This window comes from Drosophila erecta, unplaced genomic scaffold, assembly GCF_003286155.1.
Source record: "Drosophila erecta strain 14021-0224.00,06,07 unplaced genomic scaffold, DereRS2 tig00000092-arrow-pilon, whole genome shotgun sequence".
Taxonomy (NCBI): Eukaryota; Metazoa; Arthropoda; class Insecta; order Diptera; family Drosophilidae; genus Drosophila; species Drosophila erecta.
In genome coordinates, this window is record NW_020825207.1 from 18,268,223 (window position 1) to 18,292,979 (window position 24,757).

A 24,757-nucleotide genomic window follows, 5' to 3' on the forward strand; every position below is an offset into this window, starting at 1 on the left:
AATAAATAGTTCACTATTGAAAGGCATAAAATCAGCAGTAAATCGAGGAGATTGCACTCCAAATATAAAGGAAACAGCAAGGCATTTTGAGTTTGTCATCAAATTTTTACGAGATCCTTTGAACCTGATGTTGTTTCCAGTATAGCACTTTTACCACCGCCAGTACGAACCCATTCCTTTTCCAATCTCATTAAAACTTTCCCGCTTTAACTGGCAAATCATTAGCAAGGACTATTGAGGAAATCTAGATGGTGAGGTGTTTATGTGTCTCGCTGTCTAAATATAACAGCTTTTCTTGATTCTCGCTTTTTATTGCATACCAGTTGGCGTTTAATGGTCAACACGCATGCAAGCCAAACGCTTCTCTGCTCGTTTTGGTTGTCAACTTGTGTTGACAATACAAATGGATTCCAAATGATTTATTATAGCATTAAAACGCATTAGAAATGCCCAGGGGGAGACAAGTGAGTGCTGGCTAGGAGGTCCTGCAGAGATAGGTCGAAAACCGAAACTGAAAATCGGCTGAGTCCGCATACCTTCCAGGCAATCTCTCCATCCTCCTTTGCTCCTCATTTTCTTTTCGTTTATTTTCGCTTGCAGTCTCACTGCGCATTCTGTGGAAATGCATAAAAATGAGCCATAAGTTTAAAAATTTATAAAATGCGCCAGCCAGCCCATAACTGCGAAGTAGACCAGTGGCAGAAGCTGCTGAAAAGCAGCAGTGCCAGCATGAGTAGTAATAGTAACTGGTCGGCAGGCGGGGCTGCATTATCAAACGTCTACAACGAGAAAAATTAAATTAAATTGCGAAATCCGAAATGCGGAGCGAAAGAGAGAGTAGCATTCGGAACAAAAGGGACGGCGGACGTATGCTGAAATAGACTTCGACAGTCATGGCCTGGACAGAGAAATTGAAACTCCGGCACACTTCAATGCGCTTCTCTGTCCAGCTCACTATCTCATCATTGCGCACTGAGGGAAACTGCTCTAGATTGCCTAACTAAAACTTGAAAACTTCCAGATAATACTTTCATAAAAGGTTTTTGGAACTGTGATGATTCATTTAATGGGCAACATGTTCCAAAAGTCGCATACAAGAAGCATTTAATATATTATAGCCAAGAATTGATACTGCAAAAAGTCCTTTCCCTTTCTGAAATCTGTTCAAGCTTTTGCTACGTTTTTGCCTCAGTGCCAGCCGTCTTAGGAGTTCAGTCGATTCGGCAAGAGCCGAAGGACAGCAAGGACACAAGCACCTAGCTCGGAGTGCAACATCGTAATGCAAACTTAATAAGATGTACGCTGTGCATGTCGTCTGTCAGTGGATACACATGCAGCCATCAGACGGAACTGACAGTTAGACAAACAGACAAGCCATCCAAGTCCGTCAGTTTGTCAGACGAGCAGGACATCTCGCATCCTTTTACCATCCATATCCACATCCACATCCACATCCACATCCACATCCACATCCAAGTTCACGTACACATCTGAGCGGACACTCGAGGGCAGGAATCGACAAATGGTTGCTAGCATTTTACGGTTTTCATATATGTATATTATTCCCATAGATCCGTAGTCAGCAAACATTTTAGGGTTAAACCTTAAGTGCAGCTTTCTTAAGCCCGAAATTTGTTGAAACTTTAATTTATTTAACTCTGCAAGTCCGAAATAGTGCAATAATCGAGCTTTCTTCTGTCAGCCACCAGTTCGTCAACTGAACTCCACTCAAATCAGCTCCTCGAGAGGGTCCTTCGACCGGAGCTATTATCTATTAACTGCCATCATGGCTGCCAGCCTGAGGACCCTCGAAGCCTCGGAACCGCCGAGCCTCGAAAGCCAAGAGCTCATCCGCATCATCATCTTCTCGGGCGTGACTGCATCTGAGCCTTTATGAGTGGGCCTACTGGCGACAGCAATTAGGGAAACGTCGGCCTCTTCATTACGCTGATCAATGGGGCTCCTTGATGTCACTTATAGCCAGTCCAAGTCGCCCACGCCCGGACAATTCACATGCGATTCCGGGAACAGGAAGTGTTGACTGGCCACAAATTTGTCGATGTCTTGGGCATGAAACTTCGTCTTCGTGCTCTGTGTTCCAGCTCCAGTTCCAATTTTTTTCTTGTTCTAAAGCCGCCGGCACTTGCGGCTTTATTGTTGGCATTGTCTAACATCTTTAGCCAGTTGTCTTTTTCTTTTTTTCTTCCGGCCTGCCACTAAAAAACGGTTATTTACTCTGCCACAGGCTCTTCAGCTTTAGCTCGTCCTGTCGCACACTTCTCACTTGCCAGCTCCTCTGGATCCTTGGGGCTCTGGATGTGTCCTCCTTTGGTGGTTCTGTGGAGAGTGTGTCGTCTACTTAACACAATAAACACTCAATTTTCGAGAATGTTTTGTTTGGGATTTTGCCCTAACTATAGCTGGAAACTTTGCTTAGAAACCCGCAACTGTTTGCTCTGTAGTCCTCGGTGAGGAATTTTCCGGTTTAGTCCGGGTTTCCCCACTCCGGCCTATAAATATATATCCCAAGATTGTCAATTGTGGCTGCCACCGCTTCTCCCTCGGTTTTGATTTGTTTTCAATTGCTTGGCTACTCAGAAGGAGAAAAGTTTGCCGGGAATAATCCGAAATAAGTTGACACCAAGTTTGATTTGCTTTGGATTGCTTGATTTAGCTTTTGTCTTTTCTTGTTCACTGAATTTATTTGTGTGTGTATTATAAATAATTATGTTTTCCAGCAGATGGATTTACCGTCTTGCAGTCACCATTTTTAATTTTCATTTATGTGATTTCTTTTGAATGCCCTGAACAACATAAATGCCTTTTTAAATTTATCGTTGTCCAAAACGGTTGATTAATATATTTTGCAAGTTCAGCTCGACGCACATACGCCTGATCATTCCAGAAAGTCTAAAAGTTTAAAATAAGGTTTATGCTATGCCGAACATTTTATCAGCTTATATGCCAAGCCTGAGACTTTAAAGGAAAGTCAAAATATTGTTTAACCGTAAACGAAGTTTATTTTCCTACAATTTAATCATACTTTTAACTCTTTTGCCATGTCAGTTCACACTTTGGTCGCTCAGAACCAAATTTTCAGTGCAAATTTTCGGTATCTTCTGCTTTTGCTGCTGACCAATGAAAAATGATATTTTAACTAGCCGGGAGCATAGAGACCCCTGGAAGTCCTTGGACAGACGACGAACCCAACGTCGGTTGGCCACAACATTTCTTATCAATCTTAAAAATGCATGAATAATTAAAATATGCAAATTTATGCTTTTTGGCCAGTAGCCGGCTGTATCGCTCTTTTCTGAAACTGGCGGTGACTTTAAAGCCAGAATGGGGAGTTTGCTTAAAGCATTTCGCTCGGAAATGTTTGCCGTGTCCACAAACACCTTTTTCGAGTGACATTCATCCAGCGTTCCGAGTTTCTTGTGAACACAACATATTTTCCATCTCTTTGACCAAAGACAAAAGACGAAAAAAAGAAACATTTTGATGTCGGAGATATAAAAAAACCATGGCGTGAAAACGCGCCTTTTGAAACGGACTCGATAAGGCAAAACCTGAGACTCGAAGTCTCGGCGGATTTCATTCATCCTGGTGACGGGTCAGTGGCACCTAAAAGCAGACGAGATGCAAATAAAGTCCTTTTGTGCCGGCTAATGATGTTTATCGTTTTCAGGATACACGCTTCCATACAGTCGCCATATATGAAAGGGACCTTTGGCAAGCAGGAGGTCCTTTCTTAGTCCTTCTATTTTCTTTTGGCTAATTCATTAGAACCCGTCGCCGAGATCAACAGCGCCATGGTGATGGCGATGGTAATGGTATGGTGCTGCTGTCGTCTAGTCAGCTTTTGTTCTTGATCCCCAACTTCGACATTATTCAAACATTTAGCCTTGTACATTTTCGCACTCGAGCGACAGTTTAATTGAAATGCATGAAAGTGTCAGAGGAATTCGACAGGCTGGTGGTGCCACTGCTGCTTTTGACTTTTTACACCCGCTACTCGTTGGGTAAAGGGGTATACTGGATTTGCTGAAAAGTATGTTTCAGCTAGAAGAAGGCACTTGCAACACTATAAAGTATGTGTATTCCCTATCAGGATCGATCTGTCCGTTTGACTGTCCGTTTGACTGTCCGTTTAACTCTCCGTTTGACTGTCCGTTTGACTCTCCGTTTGACTGTCCGTTTGACTGTCCGTTTGACTATCCGTTTGACTGTCCGTTTGACTGTCCGTTTGACTGTCCGTTTGACTATCCGTTTGACTGTCCGTTTGACTGTCCGTTTGACTGTCCGTTTGACTGTCCGTTTGACTATCCGTTTGCCTGTCCGTTTGACTATCCGTTTGACTGTCCGTATGACCGTGAACCATGAGGCTAGAATTTTGAATGAACCCCAAATACGACTTAATGGAATATTATCGAGCTCCAAATTACTTAAAGCTCGTAGAAGATACATGTTCAGCTAAGTAATGGGTATCCTATAGTCGCGCAACCGACTATAGTTCTCCCTGGTTCGTAAGTCCCCTCCCGCCTTCATCAGTTTTTGGTCACGCACTGTCGCCCCGCACATACTACAGTATTTGCAACCAACCATGCGTTCTATATTAGTTTTTTTGTGTTCTGGGGATATGCTGCCTATGGCAACAGCTCCTCGCTCCCGTTGGAACTCTATAATGCTGTAAATTAAGTGTTGGCCAGCTTTTCCATCCAGCCAAATTTTCACAAAATTTCCGCTCACACATGGCGCACAACATCGTCCAGTTTCATTGTTAAGTGTGAACTGTTGTTGTGGATTTTCGGGCGGCACTTGTCATCAGTTTGGAGAACAACGGGCTCTGCAAGTTTAGTCACATCATGAAAGGATGCGAAAGTGCCTAGCTGCGGATAGAAACTCCCATAAATTGGCATTATGGCCTGTCGAAAGCAGAAGTATCCATTTATGGTGACTCGTTCCCGGCTCTTTCAAATATAGGTCTTCCTATGGTATTTGAATAACTTTTAAAACGCTTTTATTTCTAAAGGAATCCCTAAAGTAGTCTCTGCACTATATTTCTTATTTAACTAAGCCTTTTGATCAAACAATTGGCGATACTACCAATTTCCAAAGTGAATTTGGCCCTTTGACTTTTGTTGGTTTTCGCCACTTGAAAGGAGGGGAAAGTGGCGCTTTTTAGCCATTTTTCCGATCTGATTGGCTTTTTAATATTCGTTCAAAACTAAACGCTTGGGGTTGTTCCCTCGCCGATTCGAAAAACTAAACCATTATCCGTAGTGCTTTGATATTTGTTCATTGTTATTCGCTTAGTCGGAGTTTTGGCGCTGTTTGCACTCATGCACATTCGTTATTCGAATAGAATGCACTTTTCTACATTGTTTAATACAAATGTACAAGTTTTATTTGTTAATTTTGGCCCAGTTCCATTGTTTTTCATTTGCTATTTTATTTTTCCGTTTTCGGCTGCTGCGTGTTTGTTACGTTATGCATTTGCGAGGAAGTGACACTGCAATAATAAATAAAGCAACGAAACAAACGGCGGCACACAAACGGCAGGGTGATGTGAAAATGACTGAAAATGGCAACCGACAATATGGAATCAGGGGGGTGAAAGGGCGGAAAAGGGCTGAGAGGAAGGACATTCGGGGCTGCAGGACATTGGGACACAATGTGTGGAAGTGGATGTGAATGGGGACGTGGATGTGGATGTGGCTGTGTGTGATGATGATGATGACGGCAACGTCAAATGTCAACATCAATGCTGCGTTGTTTATTCTTTTTGCTACTGGAGTTTTGCATTTTATGCCTTTGTGCAAAGCATATACATATTCACAGGCAACCGCATTTTTTGTACCCTCTGTGTTAAAATTTTAATTTCACGCTGAAAACACACCACAAACGCACACACAGAGGGGCTCCGCATCCTGCATCAGAATTTGTCCTGCAGAAGGCGAAAAACCTCCACACAAACTAAGTGCGAGGCAAGACATTTTTGGCAGGACATTCGGGGGCTGGCTGACTAAAGGGCGGCACTGAAGGGCTACAGTAGTTAACGGAGGAAAGGCCAGGGCAAAAAGAAGCAACTGCAACTAACTGCAACTTCTGTGTGCCCGTTTATTGTGGATTTTGTCGCTGTTAAATGTTTCAGTAAACGCCAAAAAGCTGGCTTAGGAAAGTCAATACGACCACAACAACCTGCATATACCCTGTCTTCAAAAAGAGTTTAGAAAAGACATAAGGAAACGAGTTTACACTTAAAAGTAATGTTTCTTGGAGACAAAGTTCCTATAAAGATACGTATTTATGGGATACTGAAGTAATTATTCCAAGCGTTTTGAGATGTGCTGGTTCATTTTAAGTAAATTACTTGAGGAATTGAGTTGCTAGGATTCTAATGCTAGCTAGGATCTCTCGCCTAGTGTACCAAATCCTCCAGCAACAGTCGGCAGATGGAATGCAATGGCAGCTGCTGCCGGCATCGGTGGCAGCTGGAATCATCCTCATCCGCTTGCTCCTCATCTGCATCTGCATCCGCATCCGCAGCCGCATACACGTCCACATCCCGGCCCCTTCTCGCGCTCCGTTTTTTGCCAATTGCCATGGCCGCCGACGGATTTAATTGGAAAATGTAAATGAGCTTTGTTCATTTGAAAGATGCAGTTGGGCGCGCAGATGACAGTTGCAGCAGGGGCCACTTGACAGCCACCGCGAGAGTTTTCTTTAAGCTGGTCGCAGAGAGCGGGAAAATAAAATGAAATAAAATGAAAGTGGGGATTTCGGGAAAAGCAGGAGAGGCAAGAAAAGCGGGAGGAGGGAAAACCGTCCACAACTGAAATTCCCTTAAAGCTGGCTAGCATTGCAACAAAGGAAATGTCACCAGGAGTTGGGGTAAATGCTGACCTCACACACAAACACTTGTGTGCATGCTGCGTGTGTGCGGGTGTGCGAGTGTGCGAGTGTGTGAGTGCGGGAATCCCATTGTTTGACTTACAAAATGGCGTAGAAAGCGCCAACAAAAGCAACTGACGACGCAGCCAAGCTTTCACACACATAAAAAGAAAAAATGGCAGAAAACGGCAACTTCCGTATGTATAAAAGAGTCGTGTAAAACAATACTTTGTTGGTATGTAAGCGCGTGTGTGTGTGTGCGTGTGTGTGTGTGTGCCACGCCATATTGTTTGTCCAAAACTCCTAGGAGTCCTGCCCTCGTGGTTCCCTCGTAGATCCCGCTCCTTCTTAAACTGCCATATGAGCACAGTGCTTTTTGCGCTCGCTACTTTTGTTTTGTTTTTCGCATTTCGCAACATAATAATTTTTAACCCTTTGTTACCCGCGACTTTCTCCTCGTTGCAGGCGATAAAACACCCGCAGGCTTTCCGGTTATAACCCAGGGTCCGGGAACTCGCGTCATTGAAGTGGGTCACACGGTCCTCATGACATGCAAAGCCATCGGCAATCCGACGCCTAACATTTACTGGATTAAGAATCAGACAAAGGTGGATATGACCAATCCGCGCTACTCCCTCAAGGATGGTAAGTACGACCTTAATAATGTGATGATATCCTAGTTCTTTTAAGTAGTAGTAGCTATTGAAAACCCACAAGTCATAGTGTAAGCATAATCGAAACTGAGTTTCTGCAAGTGTAAACCGAGTAGCTCAGTCAACAGATTATACGTTTTTGGTATACATACGTGGATTAAGCTATATTAGCTCCCATTGGCCAGGGATTACGTTACATTATGTTCCTTCGATGGGCACAGGACTTCATTTATTAAAATTCTAGTCCCTCACTGTGTCCATTACCTTTTGAGCGGGTCTCGTCCTTTTTAGATAATTTTTTGCTCAGCTGTTTTTCCCTTACGCTCATTTGAATTTCTTGGGAGTTTACTTACGCTTCGACGCACTTTGTGTCGCAAGTTTTCGGGCGCTTAGTTAACGTTTGACTTTTCTCAGATAGCAGCCAGCCACTCGCACCTGAGCAAAGTTTGTCCTTTGAAACGCCGATGAGGATGGGCGACCTTCTCCAGCTTTCGAAACTTTCCGCATGTCAACAAAACGTCACCGGGTCCTTTAATCAGGCGTCGCAGCACTCGCACCACTCACAGCATTTGATAATTACATGTTCAATGTCAGGTCGCGTCGTTAGCACACCGATCTTTCTGCCTGTGGGTCACATCAAACGGAGGGCAAAGTGGGCCAGACTAACACATAAGCTGCCAGCTGCAGAGGCCAGAAGAGCCTCCGGTCATTAGAGGCTCAAATATTGACATTAATATTGACATTAATATGCATTAAAGAGCGCCTTTTAAAACGACATCAATAATAAACACGTTGACAAACGAAATGGGAGTGGAGCAGCGGTGGGCCTCCGGAAAATGCGGAAAATTGTGGCGCGAGGTTAGCTGGGCGGCGGGCATTATTTCAATTGGCTGGACGCGCTGATCGGACAAATGATTTCCATTGGGCCATCACTCACCACCTAGGCCACCGAGCCCTAACAATTGAAACGTGTTGGGCATGACAAGAAAACAGCGACGTTAACAAAAACATTATGCGATGTCCTTGCTGGGCAGTGGTCCTGTCATCCAACATCTGCCTGTGGCGCCGCTATGCTAATGAAACGGTCGCTTACGCGTAATGACAGCCCACCAAACGATTGACTGGCCTCCATGGGAGGTCCTTTTCCACGCGGCGACTGACATTCAAGCGCCCTGAGATGGCGCAGCGTCCTTTTTGCACGGTACAGGATGCCGAGAGGACATGTTGCAAAGGATAATCCATTTTAACGATAGGAGAATGTCCATACAGCTCTCAAAGCTAAAAGTAGCCTTGAGTATTTTAGACAATTCCAACATATTTTTAATATGTTTAAGCATGTTCTAGCGAGTAATGATAATCTTGGAACACACTTTCGAATCAAAAGCTAGTAAATAGAGATGCAAATAAAATGTATTCCCCGGAGCAAAGTTCCTTGCTTCCATCAGACTATTCAAGCGAGTAGATTGCTTTAGATTCCCCCGACTTCGCAATTTGCAACCATTTGAAACGCGGCCCAAACCAAACTATCCATCGCCTTTTGTTGGCCTACAGCGATGCAAATTAAAAACTGTTACATGTATTTCCCCAAGGTGAAATTATTTTCGCCGCTTCAACGATGAGAATCCATGCAAACATAGTCCACGGCTATTCGTTGGATTCTCTTATTTTTTGCCCGCTTTTCACGGATGTGGAGGTCGACTAATTTAGCGCAGCACGAACCAAAGTGGCCGTGTTGGCTTCTGGATGTGGAGGGGAGGAGGCTTTTGCGGGTTAAATTAGTTTTACGTGGGCAGAGTAACTTGTTTTACCCACCTGCTAAAGGTGAGCAATGGTCAGGAGGCAGTGGGGATGGCGGTCCCGACCAGACTGGCACCATCTTTGGCGCGTTAAACGAAACGTAAAAGTATTTCCGCCAGCTAAATATCCTTTTGGGTGCCCTAAACGCCCTTTCACTTCGCATCCCCGCGCGCCTTAAAGCGCGCTTTAAATTTATGAAAATAAATATTTGCCCTGAGGTGAGGATTCGGACGGGTTCGCAGAGCTGCCCCATTGTGGAGATCCAACGCGTCCTGAGTTCTGTGTCCTTCGTCCTTCGTCCTTCGTGCTCCATCCTGGGTCTCCCTGCATTCCCCAGCCGAGTGGCGAGAATAAATATTTCGCATAATAAGTTATGCAAGTCATGTGCCGTTTTATTCAATTAGCACTTTATGGTCCTTTATTGTGCACCCCTCCCCACCCCTCCCTGCACCATATCCTGGGCATTTTCCCCTGAGCGCGTTGATTTTTCGGTTATACGGCCGCCGCCTGCTAATTAGAGCCTGCAGGGACGCAGGATTGTGGGTGGAGAGGTCCTCTTCGGGGTACGTGAGTTATCAAATGAAAAGTAACTCGGCGGCAGTCGTACTTCATTTTGTTCGCGTCATAATTAAATTAGAACTTTATTATTTTAATAAAAGCGTCTCAAGAGCCCGAAGCACCTCATGGCGTGGCTCTGCTCCCTTTCCTTTGAAGCACACCAATCGCCTTCGCTCGGATACATTAATGTGATTATTATACACTCCTCTTTACTATTAGCCCTCGGGCCAGTCCGAAAATCGTGGCGAATTGCAAAGGCACGGACAAAAGGGCTATAGTATAGAGATAGTATATGGAGCTGTACAAAAATCTTAAAAATACATTTCCTTTTCTAAGTAAGTTTCGAAAATCTGCTGCACAGTGCACATACATATAACTGGCGAAATTTCTTGGCCAATATGCAAAGTATTCCCCACTTTATCTGTTCCCTGGTCCTTCAGCATTTTCCACTTGAGCGTGTGGCAAAGGCAAATGACAGCGGTCGCACTTCAATGCACAAATACATTTATAAATAATTTATTTAAAATTACTGCGTAGGGCATTTCCTCGTACTCTTTGCCAGTTGGTAGTTAATTTAGTCCTTCGAAGCGAAACGGGAAAAAAGGGTAGGCTCCCAATAGGACGAAGGCGGGCAACGACCAGCGACAATATTATTGAGTATTATACCTTTATTTTTATTTCGCCAAATAGTCCCCGAGGGCTTTTGTTCAATAAAAAGCATAACGGAAGGAATAAAAAAACCCTTGGCGTAGTGACCACGGTTTTTCCCTGTTTCCCTTACTGGTTTCCTTGTAATTTTTTTTATTCATGAAAAGGTTCTGCCGCAGCGTCTGGGGAAATTACATTCTTGGGGTTGGAATCCTCATTGGCCAAAAGGGAAAGGAGTAGCAGAAAAATGTTGGGCTCTTTCAAATATCATAATTTGGCTTTTAAGCAAAAGAGGCTTATCAGAAATTGGTTTCGCCTGAGCCAATTGTCTTAATGGGTTGTGTGTTGGCAGATGAACTCAACTGAATGGAAGTGTCAACGAGGAGGGTCTTTCTGGGAGCCATTGAGACGATAATGGCTTCCGTTCCTTGAGCAGGTGCAATTGAATTGTCCCAGTCAGAACCTCAGGCACAGTTTTGGCACACACGTATAAGTAAATTATTTTGAATCTTTATTTTATAAACTTTAAGGAAATGTAGGTGCGTAAATGAAAGTGTAAACTCAGCTGGCTTTTGTGTTTCCTCGAGCATTCCATTCCATTAAGTGAATGTAAAGAGCCCGATCTCATAAGCAAAACATGCCAATAAAAGTCTAGTTAAAATTAAACACAGCTTTCCTCAAGTGGGTACTCAAGTTTTAACTAGCTGAGTATTGAGTTGGATTGCTCGCCGGATTGCCGGGGCGTAAAAGAGCGAATAGAGGCCATATAACTCAGCAGGTAGACCTTTATGTGCAAAACTTAAAGGCAACTTATGACCAGTTTGAGTCGCGGAAGAGAGCCCAGCTTGCAACATCGTCTTATTTTTTATATGACATTTTTATACCTTCTTTTGTTCGAAACTTGCACGTGGCAACGGCTCCACTTCCTGCCCCCCAAAAAGGGGCAGCAGCTGCGACGAGAATGGCCCCTCGACTTGCGAACTGCGAACTGCGACCTGGGCTCCGGCTCCACAACTCTTTAATTGCTGGGCTCCATCATTACAATCGCCTTGCCACTTGACGTGACCAACCTGTGGGCCGAGAGGAAATTGCGGAGGGAAAATGAGAAAATGGGGAAAGTGGAAAGCGGAAAAGCGGGAGGGCGGGAAACGGGCTCTGCACGCAATTATTTACTTGAGCCGTAAAACTGTAGTTAAGGCAAGTCAACTTGAAAGCATTTTGGGAAAAGTTTAATGCTTAAATTATGAGCTCCTCCTTGTCACTCCTTGTCGCTCCTCCAGCAGCTCGAAAGAGTTGACAGTCACTTTTGTTGAAAATGAGACAGTAATTGCCAAAATGTGCATGACTAGAACGGCTTTCTCCCAGCGGGGGCAAGTCCTGCTCCACCTCCACCACCACCTCCACACTCCTCGGCCTCATGAAGTGGATGAAATGGGGGTCAGTTGGGTTTCTTCTTTCGGTTGACGATAAGTCGTCGTCACTTGCATTACCAAAATTGAAACTTTGCACACTTTTATGTGGATGAACTTGAGGCGGAGTAAGGAAAGTCGCCCCATAAATGTCACTTTGTAACGACGACGACAACGAGGACTACTTAAATTAAAGCATAATTAAATTAATAATCCCATTTGGGCGTGAAGCCAAGCATTTGAAGCTGAACCCAATGCCAAAGCCAAAGTCGAACCCAAACGCGAACCTCACATCCTTGGCAACGAAAGTGCAAGAGTGTGCGTTTCGAGCGGAAGTTGCTGAATATGAAAATGACTGCGCTAGCGGAAGTGCAGCTGTGTGGCGCGCCACATGTGTGCCACGTCCAAACTAACCCGCAACCGATGTCTTGCCACATTTACAGCGGCCGCATGGGGAGGCGGACGCATTGGGTGGCACTAGGTGCTCCATGGCCCTCGACGAGTGCTGCTCGCGTTTTTCCCTTGCATTTCACCAAACTACGGTGCTTCAATCTGGAAAGCGCTTCTGAAAAGTTAGAATTGTAATAAAAGAATTGTCTAAGTAAGATAAAAAAGATCATAACATAAAACCAGTTTTCAGATTCTGTTTCATTTCTTCTAAACCTCATCATCTAAACCAATCAGTACTAAAGAAACACGATCGATCGATTGTTTTCCGGTTTTTCCTGACTATGAAGTGTTTTAACCGTGTACAAAGAGTTGAAAAAGCTGATTATGTATAAAACACAGCCATTAACTCTCAAGAATGATGTGTACAATTTTTCTGAAAGGTTTAAAGCCAAACCCCTTTAGGTTAAGCGTCATTTTTCATAAATTATTCACCTGCTCACCAGTCGGGCTCTTTTGCTAGTCTGTCCATTTGTTTGTATTTCTTTTTTATGGCGCTTGAAAGAATTTTTAATTTTCATAAGAGTAGCACACGCACGCAGAGACAAGGCCGAAAACTCGGTGAAAATGACTTACATTCGGGACACAGACGGCGCCCAGATGTATGCTAGCTTAATTTTTATTGCTACAGCCATTCCGCACGCAAGTGTGTGTGTGTGAGTGAGTGAGTGTGGTTGTGTGGGGCTTACGTTAATGTTTTTGGCAGAGGGTTGGCAAGACTCTTAATGAAAGTTGGCTTCGTAAATTTTAATCAACGCTCTCCACAGACGTTGTCATTTTGCTCCATAATTTGCATCGTATTCCGGCGCTTTACCTTGAACAATTTCATCATGGATGATGGCGCAAAAAATGTTTGTTTGGATCGCTGAACTACACATGTCAGCGGGAACGAAGGGGTCGATTATTTATGAAAGTTGCTCCATTTAATGCTTGTTTAAATGGTTCAACGGGCCCTAAACAATGGGCCAGCCTGTTGGGGGAATCCTGCTGCACAGGAAGTGCAACAAGCGTAATAAATGTTCCGCCATGGAGGCCAAATAGCATGCAATAAATTTCGCAACAATCAACTTTGATGCATGTTATAGGTGAGCCGGCAGTGGCAGCGGGAATAAAAGCACAAAGCGTCCTTTTCACAGCGAAAACAAACCTAAAACACAGCTTCAATGGGCGGAGCACTGAAACCGCACAGCAATCTGCCCATTTTTTATTTCCCCCACCAGCTCCTCGCCCCCGTTTGTTTTGTTGCCATCAAACAAAAAATGACAACCATAGTAAAACGGAAAGGTACATAAAATAGACACAATAAACATGGCTTTAGTGCGAACTGAGCGATTTTGCAACATTTAACGCTGTCCTGCAGTTTTTGCTCAATATTCGATGGGCACAAGCGTAGTCAAGGATTATTTTTAGGGGAAAATACCAAAAACCAAACAATTTAGAAATTCCATTTGCTAACCCATTAAGAGATAAATATGTAAGCTCTGAATAAATTACGATTTTGTTTACTTTTAAAAATTGCCTATTTAAGGTACCCTTATTCGAGACCCTGGAGTCGATAATAATAAAAATAAAAAATATTCCACTGCAACATCAGAAGCCATTAAAATGATTCACTCAACTGTAGTCGATTGTACTCCTATATTTGTTTATTGACACAGTCTATTTATTATTCCTTTTAAATGGTAACTACACAACCCTTTGTCAAGAGATATTAAACCAGCACAAAATTGCAATGTGCAACACACGTTAAAAGCTCTTTGGAACAAATGGTAATTAGTTCTCTTTAAAACTTACCTGGGCTAAGTAGTAAATTATAAAAAAAAAATAAATTGAATGTTCTTATGTGACTGTGGTGGGAAAATAAAACGATGTTCCTATAAAGAACAACAAACGTGTGCAATTGATCAGGCGATTCACCACAATATTAAGCTCAGTATCATATTAAAAGAAAATACGATTTTGTAATTTAAGCTTTCCGCTTAAGCGCGATCAATACTGCTTAAATATGCACAAAATTCAGCAATAAATAATTAAACGATAATATTGCACATGAAAAACTCTGTTTCGCAAATTAATTGTCATATTTCATGCAGATTTTAAAATCGCTCCCCCGCACAACACGCACACACACACTGATGTGGATACGTGTGCATATTGAATTGAGGTTGTTCGTTAATTGTATGCGAGAGAAAATTGAATATCGAACTCAATATGATTAATTTCGCACATACTCGCACATTTCGTACATACGCAAACAGTAACACTTGGCTTTGGATTTCAAACGCTTAGAAATTCACACGCTGTTGACGGATCTCTCATGCTTCATTTAAAATGCTAATATGATTTTCTGTAAAGTATGAAATGAATTTGCAAAACAAATTATAAACCGAGTAAAACAAATCATGTGATGTCAACTATGGCGCTCTGAATTATCGTGTGAAATCGTAGTTATTGGTTAATTAAAAAGGGCAATAGCACACGCATTTGCGCCACAAATTAATGGTTTTAGCCAGATATAAAATGCCAATGGCTGTCAAAAATGTTGTTTGCCGGAAAACGAATTCGTAACTGTTGATTTAAAAGCCACTGGATTTTTGGGGGACTAAACAACCCCAAAGGGAAGTGGATTTTGTTTGGCCTAAATTCATTTTGTCTACTCATCGCCGCCTCGTGCTTCATTGTTTATTAGTCATATAAATATAATGTCAATGTGGAGCATTTTATGGGCCTCCCCACTCCACCGAACATCAAAAATACTCATCCGTCGTTTCCGCCGTATGTTTGTCATCCACATTAGCGTAATATGCCGGAAAAGCGAGCCTCGGTGTTTAATAGACGTGTGCGGGTGTGTAATTTCTCATTGGAGGGATTGCAACATCTTCGGCGGTGGTGACTGTCGTAAAATTTATATGGCTTTTAAAATCATATAAAAAGTGTTAATTTTCCATGTGTTGCTTCTCGTGGCAGCCGTGGCATCTACAACCCAAAGTCGAGTGGATGGATTCCGTGCATAAAAGCAAGGTAAATTGAGGACCTTTTTATGGGGCAAGGATAATGTGGGTTGCCTATCAAAGTGATGTGAGATAAGCAAACACCATTCGACTTTCAAATTTATTGATAAATCTAAGATCTTACGAGTCTGTTACGGTTAAACCCCGTTGTCCATTACCAAAGGCGGTCATAAAAGAGCGTAACAAGTAAAGGTTTTGTAAATAAGCGTACAAGCTTACGCCACAATATTCAAATCAGCATGGGTTCTTCTAAGTGAAGGAACTAGTTGAGTCTTCAGTTTTATGGACAGTGTTAGTAACATATTTAAGCATTGATGGCCCTTTCTTAAAGGCTTAATAATTCTAAGCATTTTCAAACAGTTGATAAGCCAACAAGGCTTAACACTAATATTATAGAAACTCAAATAGTTCAGTCTTACAAGAATTTTATGTTTATTTTCTCTAATTAAACTTATTACCATAAAATTAATATGTACATCACAATCGAAATAGGCAACCGAATCTAGTGACAGCCACACTCCTTGGCCACCGCCTTTTGGTATTTGGTCAGGTCGATGATGTCCTCATTCAGATACCTCAGAATGGTAATGGCTCCCAAAATCGTGGGCACGCAGCATGGTTTGGGCAAATGCGGCTGCTTCAGGTGCATCAGCGTTTGGACGATGGCGTGGTTGGTGGCATTCATTTTGGTGCCCAGCGGGAAGTTGCAACCGCCGCCGCAGAAATAGGCCTCGAACTTTTTGGGCGCTATCACCCAGTTGTGCATATGCAGCTCCTTGAAATCCACGGTGAAGTTGAGGCGCTCGCAGGACTGCGGAGGTCTGTATAGATCCACGGGTGGTGGAGGAGGTGGTGGTGCGGAACCACCTGTCCTGCGCTTCTCCAGATCCCTCTTGAAGCGAAGTTTCTGTACTTTGACCAACAGCTCGGGGCCGTTGAAATAGCCGACAATAAAGGGCTCCAAATTAGAGCGGCTGGCCTGTGGAGTCACCAATCCAGCTGCAAAGGTGCTCAGTTGGGAGTCGCCAATTGATATCCTCAGCTCATTTCGCCGTTGGAGTCCCTTATTGAGTAACCAAGACCTCAGAGTTTCTGTCAAATTGAATTCCAACCAGCCGCGTTGGCTGCTCGTAGTATTTACAGAGCCCAGAATGCGATACGAGAAGTCCTGGCGATTGTCCAGTTTTCGGTACACGGACACGGTGAAGTTCTCCCTTCTGTCCACCAGACTGGGCTGCTTGTATATCCTGAGCATGGCCTGAACCAAACTCAAATCCACTGGCACATCGTTGGTATTGAAGGTAATGTGCATATCAAGCTCGTTGCCCAGTTCCTCGGGTTTCAAGCGGCTGGAAAAGGTAAGGATGCTGTTGCAACTGGCAATCTCCTGTCGATCCTCGTTTGAAATCAGTATGTCATCGTCCAGCGAGCGCTTGTGGCGCTGATGCAGGACCTCTTTGGGCTCTTGGTCCTCGCTAATCTCGTTGTAAACTTCGAGCAGGAATTTGGAGGCTGAATTGTGGAGATTGGGCTCCGCCTGTCGTCTCGGCCGGTCACCCAAATCCAGGATATCAATCATCTCCATTTGCTCGCTCAAAGGACGCTTCTGGTATATGGGCATCTCTATGTGACTATTGGTGGTCACATAGGTGGTGCCACTCGCAGCATAAAACAGGCTGGTTATCAAAAACACGTTCAACATTTTGTGTTGTTTTCGTGGAGAGACTCGTACCAGTACTGATTTCGTTGGTCATGGAAAAGTATCTTATATAGGGAACCAGGTAGTAAATTGCAGCAGCTTTAGGTAGGCTGTAATATAAATACATCTAAATGGTTTAACCATAGGTCAGGTAAGATCTGAAGATATGGCAGCTGTTCTAGGGATAGGTTTACAGGTAAGTCGCCAATAAGCATAGAATCTTAGGTAGAACTTTAGTAGCATGAAATCTAAAATGTATCTTAAATATAAATATAACTTGTTTTCAACCGTTCCCTCTTTTCTAGGCTTCCTGCAAATCGAGAACAGTCGCGAGGAGGACCAAGGCAAATACGAATGTGTGGCCGAGAACTCAATGGGCACGGAGCACTCGAAGGCCACCAATTTGTATGTGAAAGTGCGTCGAGTTCCGCCCACCTTCTCCCGCCCACCAGAGACCATCAGTGAGGTGATGTTGGGGTCCAATCTGAATCTGTCCTGCATAGCCGTCGGCTCACCCATGCCCCATGTCAAGTGGATGAAGGGTATGTGAAACGGTTGTACAACATTGTTTTCAAATGCTCAATTACTACCCTTTTCAGGCTCCGAAGATCTGACTCCCGAGAATGAGATGCCCATCGGGCGAAATGTCCTGCAGCTGATCAACATCCAGGAGAGCGCCAACTACACTTGCATAGCGGCCTCCACATTGGGCCAAATCGATTCCGTTTCGGTGGTTAAAGTGCAGTGTAAGTGCGGGGCTTAGAGTACTTACTCGGCAAACTGACAATGGGAACAACACAACTTGGTCTCTTCCACAGCTCTGCCCACCGCACCCACCGATGTGCAAATCTCCGAGGTGACCGCCACTTCGGTGCGTCTGGAGTGGTCCTACAAGGGTCCCGAGGACTTGCAGTATTACGTGATCCAGTACAAGCCGAAGAACGCCAACCAGGCCTTCAGCGAGATCAGCGGCATCATCACCATGTACTATGTGGTCCGCGCCCTGAGTCCCTACACGGAGTACGAGTTCTACGTGATAGCCGTGAACAATATTGGACGCGGACCGCCCTCGGCTCCAGCGACATGTACCACCGGTGAGACAAGTGAGTATCGCGGATGTGGGGATGTGGGGATGTGGGGATGTCCCTCTTTACATTCGAAGGACATTTAACTAACTGCTGCCTTCTCTCGCCTCGTCGTCTCCCACATGCTGCACAAAAGGACTTTTAACCAATTTCATTTTGAATTTAGAGTGCGCTTAGATCCGTTTTTATTTGCCTTGGTCCATTATGTCGGGAATCGTACTAACCCTTCTTGAAAATGTCTATTTGCCCTCTCTCTCTCTCTCTCTCTCTTTCTGTCTCGCTTTCTCACATGCGATTGCCTTCCCAGGCGATTTCTCATTCGGTGGCACAAGTAAGTATCCTTGGCAAACAAAATTTTATGGTTGGCCAAAAATTGGCAAAACAATTTCAATAACAATTGTTGAGCAGCACAAATCCGACCCGAAAAATGTGAAAAGGGTATAAAAAGTACAAAAAGTAAAGCGGAGCAAAGAAAGCGGAATAACAAGTAGCTAGATAGAATCAAAGGTAAATGCAACGTAAAAAAATCGTTGCATACGCAGCTGCGATGCAGAACCACGCGTCCTGGCGATATCCTGACGTATGCGCGTGAGGGGGGGTGGGGGGTGGCGCCCCAGCCGGGGCTATGGGGGATATCCTCCCCCGTAAATCCCATAAAGTTTGCATTGTTATGCGTTCGTTTGGATGCGGATGTGTGTGCTGGGTGCTTGCAACGTTGTTTTAGTCCTGGCAATTCCCGCGTAAGCGTTCGCTTGTCGGACATGCCTTTCCTGCTACTGCTACTGCTGCTTTTTTGAGCGCTCACAGGGTATGATTAGGTGTGCCAGCAGCTAGGAGCCCTGTACCACTGGCCTGGACCCTAAAACTATAGGGTATAGTATGTACAAAGTCCTGTGGAAACACTTCATGATTAGTCTAAAGCTGAGGCTAGGTAAATATCCTAATTGTAATCAGCTATACTCTTTTTGATTCACCTCTTAACTGGGAATATTACCCTGTAGTTCAGGATCAATTGTTAAAGGGTATTCCCCAGTTCGTTCAGCTCGCCTCTTCCATCAACGGCAGCAGCTGCAGTTGCATTTTTACCAGCGGATCCAAGAGCGCGTCGTACAAAAGTTGGAAACTTTTATTGCCGCAATTATGCTTATCGCTTGCCCAATATCGTTTCGAAATAATATTCCGATGGCCACGTTTATGGGCGCTTAAAGCTGGGCTCCGGACGGCATCCCACAGGACGGGCTTCAGCAGGTCAACGTAATGCTTAACACGTGTCACTGGCTTAGGTAGCAGATGAGCCAAGTGGGTAATCCTACGGTTTTCTCATGGCCAGTAACGCTACACTACAAAGGAGCGGAGTGCATTAGCTGAAATGGGGAGCAACTTAAGGCACCTGTGTTCGGAAACCTAAGGTCCTCAAAATGTTAACAATTCGTATTTTAAGCTCAATATGGGGCGCGTTTTTTTCCCTTTGAAGCAAGTATCTACTTGGCACTGCTTCATTGAATTTGAAACTATGAGAGCATAGAGTAAAATGCAAACGCCTTCCAGTGGATACACAGAATTGACCATACTTGTATGTATATTTCTGGCACGCAGCTTGGGCAGCTTCTTAGCAGTCACAAGGCAGCAGTAAACTTGCAGGAGATGCTGCTTCTGCATTTGGTAAACCTACTCATTAATGTTTGTGAAAGCGTTCGAGAGCAGAAACTGTTTTTGAGGGGCAGTAATCAAAACCCACATTTTAAGTGCGGACCGCAATGGGGTCTGGGGCGAGAATTCAACGAGTCCTGAGCATATCCTTTCGTCAAGTAATCAGATATATGGCCTGCACATGCTCCGCCTGCCTCCAAGCCTTGTGCGGATGAAGATGGGAGTGGGGCTGGGAAATGGGGAATGGAAAATGGGAAAGGGGGCTACGATTTAGTGTTGTAAGCTGGTGCTATAAGGAGTAGGCGTGTGCGCTGGCATGCAAGGATACATATTAATGGAGCGTATCCGTATGTAATGGATATGCCCTTAAATGCAGCTTACGTGATGCCCTGCATCCTGCTTCTCCACACACTCCACACATAGATTCACAAGGGCTGGGAGGAAATTTTTGTCTGGATCTATCGGTGAATCGGTGTGTGCGAGCTGCATGCAAATCTTGGCTATAACAAGCAATGGACCAGGCCAGCACACACACACTCGCAATTGGGGGTAGCACTTGGGTAACAGATGAGATGACTGCGATATAAATTGTGGATAAAACTGCTGCTGCACCGTTTGTGGATATTGCAGTAAAATTGTGAGAAATTGGAATTTATTGATTGGCCATTAACCAATCGGTTTACGAATCGGTTACACACACCACACACACCATCCATGCCCATATCACACATAAGGAAAATTGAGTGATGGAGAATTCTACCACTAATTGCCATTCATGATGGGGCTGCTCGATGGGGTTATCTTTTTCGCTGGCAAGGGGGCGGTGTGGATGCCAGAATGCCACCGATGATTTCGCGGCTGACAATGCAGTTGACCGACAAATTTTTGAAATGCATGCAAATGCATGACGAATAGCTAGATTCATGCTTCGCGGGAAATCATTTTTTGGGGCCGCGGTGGTGGCGAGCACACACAAAAATCAGTTTATAAATGCAAAATTCTCGCTATAACAGCCGCTAGGCTCCAACGCGCCATAACAATTTGCTCAATTTTCCCCGGAAATGCAGATCCCAGCGCCCCACTCCACTCCGCCTCCATCTCCACCTCCTGCTCCACCTCCTGCGACCATGAAACGCGACATGAAATACGCATCTCCAGCAGCAGGAGCAGCAGGAGCAGAAGCTAAAACAACAACGCAGCGTTCATTGGAAAAACAAATTGTGATGGATGGGGATTGTTTGCTGTGCAAAACATTTGCGATGCCCTAATGCCACAGAAAGCGCCACCCCCTTCGCCTCATGGCTTCACTAGTTTCTCGATAATGGCATTTGTTTGTCGTTGTGCGCATTTCGCCCCAGAAAATCATTTAACAAAATTGCATATTTATGATTTTCGGGTGGAAATCGCGTTGAATGGTGTGCTGAACTGGCAGCATATTCCAAAATCATTTAATAGCGAGCGGAAGCTGAAACTATAATCAAATTCCGAATAGTCAAATAAAGGTTGTAAGCATTTAAAAGCTACATTCAACACCACGTGGCAAAGGATGTGGCATTTAAATAAGCGACTGCAAATTATGGCAGGTTTCAATCAATCTATTTCTGTTAATAATTATATATAATTCAAGCTATGCAGACTTGAAGCAACATTCATCCAATAAAGTAAACAAAAATGTAGTTATGGGGTCATTATCATGAAAGAGTAGTTATCTAATCGAGTTCTGGTGCGGCTAGTGTAGCCCAGAGCCCTTGCAAATAGTCCTCCAGGACTCTAAAGCCGGTAACCAATGAGTTTTCATAGGGCCAATGCATTTTCGAAATTCGCTTAGCCAGGCCACTTACATATCTGGTGTGCAAGCGGCCATCCCAGCCAGCCATTGTTATATGGCCAACCTTTGTCATGACAATGCTAATATAACCCATTTCCCATTTCTGTCTTCCCCGTCGCCTGTAGAAATGGAAAGTGCACCACGTAATGTCCAAGTGCGCACGCTGAGCTCGTCCACGATGGTTATTACTTGGGAACCACCAGAGACGCCCAATGGACAAGTGACCGTAAGTACCTGGCATCAAGTGCGCATATTAAACGATAAGATCCGGCGTCCAAAGTCCGGACTCCGGGTGCGGAACCCGTAGCACAAAGCCCGCTGCTCCTGCCCCCTGCCCGCAACCCGGAGTCCGGAGTCCGACCAACGCACTTTGTCACGTCAGGCCGAATGGCTCGAATGGGTCGAATGGAGGGCCCATCGAAGGGAAATTGGCAAAATGCCTTTAGCCATGTTCCGGGACACGAATGGCTGGCGGACGTTCGTATGCAAATCCTAGACACCTGTCTACGGGTCTCCATTGCGAGTCGGCCGGCAATCGCTGTGGTCTCTCTGGTCTCCGGACTCAGGACTCCGGACTCCGGCGGGCAGGCTGACTTGTCCGGGCCTTTTGGGCTCACAAATCTCCCAGCAGCAGCAATATATCATTTTCGGTTTATCAGTTAATGAAAGGTGAAAATCGGATTTGGAGTTTAGATTTCGAATGGCTTCAATTTCGTAGTTCCAGAACCGTCGTGTTTTATTCTTGCATCTGTTAAACGCAACATGAAAGTAACTCTTAACAATTTTAGTCTCAGCACGAGTTTTGAACTCCATAAATAGAGATGAAATTGTAAAAAGAGTCATAGGAAAGGCAGCTGCACTTTAACACATTTCTGCCAAATATGCAATTTAGTGCTTCTTAATTGAGTTAAAAAGTTATGGTTCGATACATAGCGATACATTGATCATATATGAGCATGTCTGTATGGGATAGCACACCTCTAACTCCTTCGCACTTTCTCTTGATGAATACAGGGCTACAAGGTGTACTACACGACCAACTCGAACCAGCCGGAGGCCTCGTGGAACTCGCAGATGGTGGACAACAGCGAACTGACCACAGTCTCGGAGCTGACGCCCCACGCCATCTACACGGTCCGGGTTCAGGCCTACACTTCGATGGGAGCCGGTCCCATGTCCACGCCGGTCCAGGTGAAGGCCCAGCAAGGTAAGCTAAGCCAAATTGATTGGGCCATCAGCTCCAATTAGGCACATGAAATACACAACACTTACAAACACACGCACACCGAGACGCACACATGCACGCATTTTGAATCGGGCGCATTTTGCAATTTAATTGCTCAACTCAATCGGCCCACATAGATCACACCAATTATTTAATTATAATACAAAATGTCAGGCGAAACGTGTGTCCGTTCATGAAATATTTATCTCCGTCCGAGCAAAACACCGACTGCACTTGTGGGCTGTCCGGCAGATATTCATTAACTGCTGCAATCAGTGGATGTGCATACATGTATCTGTATCTGGTGCTGTATCTGTGTGTATGCGATTATGTGGATGCAAATGCATTGACCGAGTGCATCTGGGCGCTTAGGTGGGGGCGTGGTCAGTCGGACTGACTTACTGCTGGCTGCGGCCATCTTAAGAAGCTTAAAGCGCAACAATAACTAACAAAACAGGGATTCAACTTTGAACTGCACTGAACCGACTTATTACTCGGGGTCATGTACTCACTCGTAGGCTGCAAAATATGGCCATTTCCATTTTGGGTCGGACGTGACTCTGAGTTGGGGTTCAATTAGGCCATTTAACTCTTTAAGCCAATCTATGTACATGCACGCATGCAAAGCCACTTGGCAGTTCGAAATGATTTCGTTTAATTCATTAAACCAACAACTTCAAAGCGATGACACGGCTCTTCTTTGGCTCCCCTGGGGAGCAGGAATATTTGAAAATTGATAATCATTTTCTCCCCGGGTTTTCCCAGCTGGCTTCCGTGGTGAGCGCTGATATATTCAAAAATATAAAATGGCCCGGGTGGGTTATTCGGTGTTTGAATAGATGGACACATCTCAATCAATTTCGTACCAAAACCAAATAGGAATTCAAAATGCTGACGCAGCGATGGGTGTGCGTGTGTCAGTGTCACCTCATCAGTAGCAGGCAGCATTCCGAATTGGAAACCGAATCGGAATCGGAATCGCTATCGCTGGGATCCATCGGCATTCGACAAACAAATGCCCCACATTGATTTGTTTGTATTTTATTTAATTTCCGTAATTTCCGTTTCATTATAACCAAACCAAAAACCAAATGCAATTCCCAACCGGCAAACAACGCACATCAACCCCCTGCCCCGAAAATATCACCGAAAACCCCCGGAATATGAAATGCGGATATATCTACAAAGGTGTGCCATCGCAACCGAGCAATTTCCGGGCAACCGATATCGGCGAGACCGCAGTCACACTGCAATGGACCAAGCCGACGCATTCCAGCGAGAATATCGTGCACTACGAGCTCTACTGGAATGACACATACGGCAACACGGTCCATCACAAGTGAGTTTACCCCAAAGTCCGAACGAATCCCACGTAGAGCAGTACTGAGCGATGTGAACTCCCGTTTCAGGCGCATTTCCAACTCGGAGGCGTATACCCTGGACGGACTCTACCCCGATACCCTCTACTACATCTGGCTGGCTGCAAGGTCGCAGCGGGGCGAGGGCGCCACCACCCCGCCCATTCCGGTCCGCACCAAGCAATATGGTAAGTTGGCCAATGCGGCACCTAACTGCGTAACTCCTTAAGTTAGTTCGAAACGCCGTAGACGTACAAGTTTCCGTAGGCTTAAGTGCAGCGACAAGACTGATGGACTCCTATACGAGTCCACATATATATGATATATAACATAAACATAAACATGTAGTTGATTACTCAGTTACTACCCGAAACCAAAATGTCTGAGTGCGAAATAACGTTTATTGAGTTGTGCCTTCGTGGAATCAGGTAAAGAGTGAGTGAATGCAGTGAATACATGAATTCGTATGAGTGTTCCTGGCGTGCACTGAGTTTT

At 44.6% G+C, this 24,757-nt stretch overlaps 2 protein-coding genes across 9 annotated transcripts in view; one reads left to right on the forward strand and one right to left on the reverse strand.

The window, feature by feature from the left end:
• LOC6548941 (tyrosine-protein phosphatase Lar) overlaps window positions 1-24,757 on the forward strand; it is a 118,020-nt gene that overhangs the window by 79,212 nt on the left and 14,051 nt on the right. For 5 of the 8 annotated variants that reach the window (XM_026981052.1, XM_015156472.2, XM_015156470.2 and 2 more), the window contains 9 exons: window positions 7,360-7,539; window positions 17,422-17,658; window positions 17,716-17,862; window positions 17,935-18,210; window positions 18,509-18,532; window positions 21,805-21,905; window positions 22,694-22,886; window positions 24,093-24,243; window positions 24,314-24,450. In XM_026981052.1, coding sequence (XP_026836853.1) covers window positions 7,360-7,539; window positions 17,422-17,658; window positions 17,716-17,862; window positions 17,935-18,210; window positions 18,509-18,532; window positions 21,805-21,905; window positions 22,694-22,886; window positions 24,093-24,243; window positions 24,314-24,450 — 1,446 coding nt within the window. Of the gene's footprint in view, window positions 1-7,359; window positions 7,540-17,421; window positions 17,659-17,715; window positions 17,863-17,934; window positions 18,220-18,508; window positions 18,533-21,804; window positions 21,906-22,693; window positions 22,887-24,092; window positions 24,244-24,313; window positions 24,451-24,757 lie in introns of all 8 variants that reach the window. The other 3 variants (XM_015156471.2, XM_001974183.3, XM_015156474.2) reach the window with 1 other exon arrangement.
• Window positions 15,563-17,159, reverse strand: LOC6548942 (protein screw). Its single transcript, XM_001974184.3, has one exon. The coding sequence runs from the start codon at window positions 17,117-17,119 to the stop codon at window positions 15,920-15,922; it is 1,200 nt and encodes a 399-aa protein (XP_001974220.1). The 5' UTR covers window positions 17,120-17,159; the 3' UTR covers window positions 15,563-15,919.